General features: G+C 37.7%; 1 protein-coding gene across 1 annotated transcript; it reads right to left on the bottom strand.

The window, feature by feature from the left end:
- Positions 1 to 3,548: 3,548 nt before the first annotated feature.
- On the bottom strand, positions 3,549 to 6,900 carry LOC113502297 (heat shock protein 70 A1-like). The gene is made up of 2 exons (XM_026883810.1): positions 6,811 to 6,900; positions 3,549 to 5,848 (listed from the first exon to the last, which is right to left on the bottom strand). The coding sequence occupies exon 2, from the start codon at positions 5,607 to 5,609 to the stop codon at positions 3,717 to 3,719; it is 1,893 nt and encodes a 630-aa protein (XP_026739611.1). The 5' UTR covers positions 5,610 to 5,848; positions 6,811 to 6,900; the 3' UTR covers positions 3,549 to 3,716.
- Positions 6,901 to 6,920: the final 20 nt, after the last annotated feature.

The following is a 6,920-nucleotide window of genomic DNA, read 5'->3' as shown; positions in this document are numbered from 1 at the left end:
CTTTAAAATCTGCAGCGTAAGATACGAGCAAAAAAAAATTCCAAACTCATCAAAGGATGTAATGTGCACTCTTTGAATTTTGCTTTTGGATGATCAAAAGATGTCTCGCGATTATCGTGTGCCAGTTGGCGTAACTTTGAGAAATTTCCTTCCCACTTATCTGTTACAATTTTACCTAGACTAATATAGTAAAGAGTTCGTTATTATACTTCTCGAACGTATGAATCATTTTAGTGTAGGAGGAATATCGCCTTGTAGGCGGTCGAAACACGTCACTAGTCATCAAATCAATTTAGAATTTATATTTTCAATGCTTTTGTAGAAATTATAACAGCCTTTCGTTAGTATGAAGGTGATTGCTGGAAATAGATTAAGCAGAAAGTAGAGTATACATGTTAGAAAGTTGAGCTTTTTGAAGTTTATGTACTTAATGCATTATTGATCTGTTTCAATCGTGATTTCAATTGAATTTAGACCTGCAACTATGTGCATAATAATTCAATCTTTGAAACCCTAGTTCACAAAAATACTTAGACCTTCGTTAAGTCCTAGCTACCGCATTAGGTTAAGTAACCTTTAATGGTAGATTAGTGTGATAATTAAATAAATAAATTAATAAATAAATTCTCAAATTATAGGTATCACTTATTAATATTTTGTGATTTATCATAATTAGGCAATATAAATGTTTTAAGTTTTGACTCTTTTAGAAATGATCTTAGTCGTAGATGATCACTGCCAAGGAATTTAGTACTCGACATAAATTTATATTTGAATAATAAACCTTGACATAGACTATTACAGAGACACGACTTATTTCCGAATATTGAAAAGCAGATACTAGATAGGCTTGACACATGATAAAAGCTAATAATAATGAAACTGACTCTTTTGTAGGTACCTTAATACATATTTTAGTAGAGACCTGTATATTTAAGTGGAGATAACAAAACATTTTACAGTTATTAAAACATATTGATGTTTTCGTATTCGGTCTATCGAAGTACCTACTAACAAAAAAGCTACTGATCTAGAGCTATCCATTAATATCTCCGTGGTATTCCAAAAGTTTTCAAAATTAAAATAAAATCTTAAAAATATTATTATAAAAATAAATAATAACAGTCATCGTTCCTAAAACGGCTCTCCTAAAGTATACTCTATTTATAACGACTCTACCCACACGTTTAAAATAGATTTCAGTGACTTTGAAACACGACTGTGTTTATCAATGTGATTTTAAAACAACAATAATAGAGGACATTCAAACAGCTTTTATAGTGTATAAGTCAGTTTATTTAATCAAAGACTAATATTATAAAGAAAAGTTTGTAACGTTGCAATGAGATTGTCTCAGGAAATACTTAACCGATTCATGCAATTCTTTTACCTACCAATAGACAGACACGTTATTTGTGACTGTCAAAGACGAAAATTACCGACGATAGGAATGGAAGTTGGTCAGCTAGTCATTATACTAAATAACTAGAACGAATAAATGCATACTCAGAAGTATATTAAGTATTTAGTTCAATATTAGCACTTAGCTCTTTCCATAGCTTAGGGTCGGATTCAGATTGAAAACTAGGCTTGTAGGCGTTTTCCTGTTTTCACCGTTATTATTCTATCTAATTTACAAAAGCTTGAGTTTCTCTTTGTTCAATCTATAATTGCGAGACATCTTAAAGTATCGAATTCTGAATAGTTCTGAGAAATAAATAATTAACCAGAAAAAAATAATGTATTCCTAAAGTGTTACTACTTAAAGTGGCTGTTGAACCATTAATGTATTTCAGTTGGAAGTTGAGGTTACAATAAACATCATTGCTTATTCCTTGAATATATAAGAAACATAATGCACTGTTTGAGTTTGTAGTAATAGGTTATAAGTAAAATAACTATGTCATCGGCAAGAAAACGACAGTAAAACTCAGTACATGTTGTTTATTCTTAGCAAAATCATCGCTTTGGACATTTCTTAATAACACCCGTCCATAGCTTTGGCTGGAGAGATACGTCGCAACGAGCTCTCCAGCATTAAGCTTATCATCACACATTATCTAGTTAGATTTTACAGGAAACTGAACCTTGTTATCTATACCACAATCGCTTATTACTTACGTCTCAAAAATTACTATCTTGACATCTTCAAAACTAGGTAGGACTATTTTAATTGTAGAGGTTTAATAGAGTTTAATAGAGGTTTAATATTGCAGGTTTTTGTATCTTTATTGTTTGAATAGAAAACTACTTTTAATTATAGAGGTTTTATGGAAGAGTTTAATAAATCATATTTGTACTTTTTACTGTGTGTTTTTGTACATTTTTGTTAATTGTAAGTTAAAATTATAGGTTTGAATGCGTCAACAGCGTAGATATACAATATTTTCACTTTATAAAGTTTCTGTAGATGAAGGTTTATTATTTTTAAGTAACCATCCTGCGGTTTTTGACGCATATTTTAGCCGACTATTAAGTATTATTTGAAAGGGTAATTTATTTAGCTTCTTCACGGTTTTTCTTCTGGGAATGACATTTTAATTGAGCGTTACTCGAGAGTTATTGGATCTGTACTTTAACATTTCCAGTGTGTCTATTTTAGGTCTACTGAAAATAATAACGTTTTTATTATTATTGAGAATGAGGCTGCAGACTATTTATCACAAATGAGGTTTTAATAAAGATCCCGCAACCGTTCTACAACTGTCCATCTTTGACATGGTTACTGTACGCAACATACGTCTTTTACAAAAAACTACTGCGCCAAATTTGATGAATGGCTTTTATAGGAACAAACATGTATAATTTTTTTTTTGGTTTTTACAGTAAAACAATGATTTAACTACAAGTCCCTTTAAGACTTTAGTTAAATCATTGTCTTCATATAAAAAAGAGAAATGACACTAATTTTAAAGTGTTCATTGGTAATCTTTTTCACTCACTTTAGCTGCGCTTGTTAGCATTCGAATCATTTATTTTTGGTAGTTATTAAAACGTAATTATTAGCAATATATTTTTGTTAGCACCTACTCATTGTAAAGACAGTCTTTATTATGGTATCCATCGGCCCTTTTTGCTTAAATTATAATACGTAAGTTGCAGTAATTTTGCAGAGGTCATAGTATAAAGTTTTGTAACATTAATTACACTACATAGTAGACCTATGTCTTAGGTTGTCATGAAGAAAGTCAAAGTGTAGCGTTCTTTGCAATCTTGATATGAAATTAAATTCATTTTCTTCGTTACGTAAATAGAGACTTACTTATATTTAGAATAGTTAATTGAGCTATAAGATTTAACAAATTGAAATCGAATATTAGCAATAATAAAAATGTGTTATTTAATACCTGCCCTGCAATTAAGTAACATACATACTACACTTATCTTTCATGGAAAACGCATCATTGCGTTAGTAGTAACAAGACTAAAGAAACGTTTTCTATCAAAGTTGGCGATTGAAGGTGTGTCACTTGGCAGGGTTGTTTCGAGTAGTGTAGAAGGTAAAATTTATGAGGTTGAATTTTTTAGGGTAAAGAGGGTAAGAAAATAGAAAAAACAAAATAGGTAGGTATATTAAAATATTTTTTTATTTTGTTTCTCAGCACATGATCTTCAGTTGGTTTTTAAATTACAATAAATTAACTTACAATCTACTATTTACAAATGCAATTACATGGTAATCAATTGAATTGGACTAGAGAGAGATCGTTCCAAGTTTAGTCTACTTCCTCGACGGTGGGTCCCGCATTGCCCGGCCTTCCACCCGGAGCCTGTCCGGCGGCCGCGCCGTGCATCTTGCTCATGACGGGCGAGCACACTCGCTGCAGCTCCTTCAGCCGGTGCTCGTACTCATCCTTCTCGGCGAGCGTGTTGTTATCGAGCCACCGGAGCGCCTCGTCGCACTCGCGCCGTGCCTCCTGTTTGTCTTGCTCGCTCAGCTTGTCTCCGGCGTCGTCTAGCGCTTGCTTCACGCTGAAGATGTACGATTCAAACTGGTTCCGTGACGCCACTCTCTCCCGCTGGCGCTCGTCTTCTTCCTTGTATCGCTCGGCCTCCGACAACATGCGGTCTATCTCTGCCTGAGACAGGCGGCCTTTGTCATTCTTGATGACGATGTTCTTACTGCGTCCGGTGCTGTTCTCTTTAGCGGATACGTTCAGGATACCGTTCGCGTCAAGATCGAAGGTGACGTCGATCTTGGGAACTCCACGAGGTGCCGGAGGGATACCGGTGAGGTCGAAGCGGCCGAGCAGGTTGTTGTCCTTAGTCATGGCTCGCTCGCCCTCGTAAACCTGGATGGTGACTGCTGGCTGGTTGTCAGAGTACGTAGTGAACGTCTGTGATTGCTTGCAGGGGATCTTCGCGTTTCGTTCAACAATCTTTGTCATCACGCCACCGGCTGTTTCGATACCAAGCGACAGGGGCGCCACGTCGACGAGCAGCACATCTTGGATCTTCGAGTGCTGTTCCCCGCTCAGTATAGCTGCCTGGACAGCAGCACCATATGCCACTGCCTCATCAGGGTTGATGGATAGGTTCAGCTTCTTGCCGCAGAAGAAGTTCTGAAGCATATTTTGGATCTTGGGGATGCGAGTAGATCCACCGACCAACACGACGTCATGAATGGACGATTTGTCAAGTTTTGCATCCTTGAGTGCCTTCTCGACTGGTTCAAGGGTGCCACGGAACAAGTCTGCATTGAGCTCTTCAAATCTTGCCCGAGACACCCGTGTGTAGAAGTCGATGCCCTCATGAAGCGCGTCGATCTCGATGCTTGCTTCTGTGCTCGATGAGAGAGTGCGCTTGGCGCGTTCAGCAGCAGTGCGCAATCTACGCAACGCTCGCGCATTGTTCTTGATGTCCTTTTTGTACTTGCGTTTGAACTCTTCTGCGAGATGGTTGACCAACCTGTTGTCGAAGTCCTCGCCTCCCAAGTGCGTGTCGCCGGCAGTTGCTCTTACTTCGAACAGTGAGCCCTCGTCAATTGTGAGAATGGACACGTCGAAGGTACCGCCACCCAGGTCGAAAATAAGAACGTTACGCTCGCCTTTAAGGTCCTTGTCTAGACCATAAGCGAGAGCGGCGGCGGTGGGTTCGTTGATGATTCGCAGCACATTCAAACCTGCGATAGCGCCGGCGTCTTTGGTTGCCTGTCGCTGAGAGTCGTTGAAGTAAGCTGGCACTGTGATGACTGCATCGCGGATTGAATTTCCGAGGTAAGCCTCAGCTGTTTCCTTCATTTTTGTGAGGACCATGCTGCTGATCTCCTCCGGCGCGAACGTTTTCTTTTCTCCTTTGAAGTCAACCTGAATCTTTGGTTTTCCGCAGTCGCTGACTACTCTGAAGGGCCAGTGCTGCATGTCTTGCTGGATCTTCGGGTCGTCAAACTTGCGGCCGATGAGTCGTTTGGCGTCGAACACCGTGTTGGTTGGGTTCAGGGCGACCTGGTTCTTGGCGGCATCGCCAATCAGGCGTTCGGTGTCCGTGAAGGCGACGTATGATGGAGTGGTTCTGTTGCCCTGGTCGTTGGCGATGATCTCCACATTCCCGTGCTGCCATACTCCAACGCAGGAGTAGGTAGTACCAAGATCAATTCCGATAGCTGGCATTTTTTAGTGTGAATAATTTCGTCTTAATCTCTTCAAATAGTAAACTCGTTGATATTTCGCTTTGAGTAAAGTTGCTCGGTATTAAAACCGCTTCTCGTCTTCCTTTCTCTTGTTTGTGTTTTCAAATACTGAATGATTTGGCGCGGTTCGCGCGGGTTTATATACCGGACCAATGACATTCGAGAACAATCTAGAATGTACGCGATCCACTATTCTGATTGGTTCTCGAAATAAAGTTTCTGGAAAATTTTTGCCGGCCGACCAATGAGCACAGAAGAAAGAGATAGCACTACTTGTTTAGAGCGAGTGAGTGAAACATGGTAATACCAGATTTTGAAAAGTCCCCGTTTGAAGGGTAATAAGAGAATGTTTCTGACACGACGTGGCACTTGGTGTCTTTTATTTTTTTGCATTGTACATTATGCAAGTTATATAAATCAATAAGTGTTTCAGAGTCTGTAGCCGATGAAGATTCATTTGTTAACAATGTCTGGAATATTTTACAATTATTTGTAAGAACTGCTGATGATTGGATTTTAAAGTGATATCTTAATTCTGTTAAATGCTTTCACTACACAAGACAAAACACTACAATAAGTGCAAGTAAGTAAAAAAAGTAATATCCCATATAAGATTAATTTTATAATATTTTCTGGTTAATTGCTGCAGTAACAGTATTTTTCGAAATTATCTATTGATTTCCTCATTGGAACAGGCTTTACCCACAAAATTAGTACATAATGTTAAGTAAGAACTGTTCACTTCTTTCTTGAGTTAAATATTTTTTACCTTCTTGTGCGGGTTATTTATCAGTACAGTACGGTTTCATATTTTGTGCCATGAGTTAGTTAAATAATCGATTAAATTATGGGCACTTATTTTACACGTTGAGGGAACAACATATTTAGATAGAGACCTCTAAATTTTATGTTTGAATTTTACTTATGTATGTAAAACCGGAAAAATCTATATCGGGAGAAAAAGCACTAAAAGCTGGTAACACTTGTAAATGGAATAAAGTCTAGAACATTCTAAATTGTCTTGCCTTCTCTTTCATATCATTATCTATCTCTTTTACCCTTGAGGAGTTCTGCAGATATTTTTTATGGAAAATGTATTGATCCATTAGTGTCGTCTTGCTCTTTCTTATGGCATTGTCTCTTTCTATGCGGCATGGAACATTCTAGAACTATTATCCTACCTATTCTGGTTGTATGTTTGTTAAGCGGAACCTAAGTGTACTCTCAAGACTTTTATTTGGTCGTGTTATAAAGTGGTATGAGGGGACTGCATCTGACGCAATGGCTATAT

Source organism: Trichoplusia ni, chromosome 17 (genome assembly GCF_003590095.1).
Source record: "Trichoplusia ni isolate ovarian cell line Hi5 chromosome 17, tn1, whole genome shotgun sequence".
NCBI classification, from domain to species: Eukaryota; Metazoa; Arthropoda; class Insecta; order Lepidoptera; family Noctuidae; genus Trichoplusia; species Trichoplusia ni.
The sequence above is the reverse complement of the archived record's forward strand: the minus strand, read 5'-3'. Positions and strand labels throughout refer to the sequence as shown.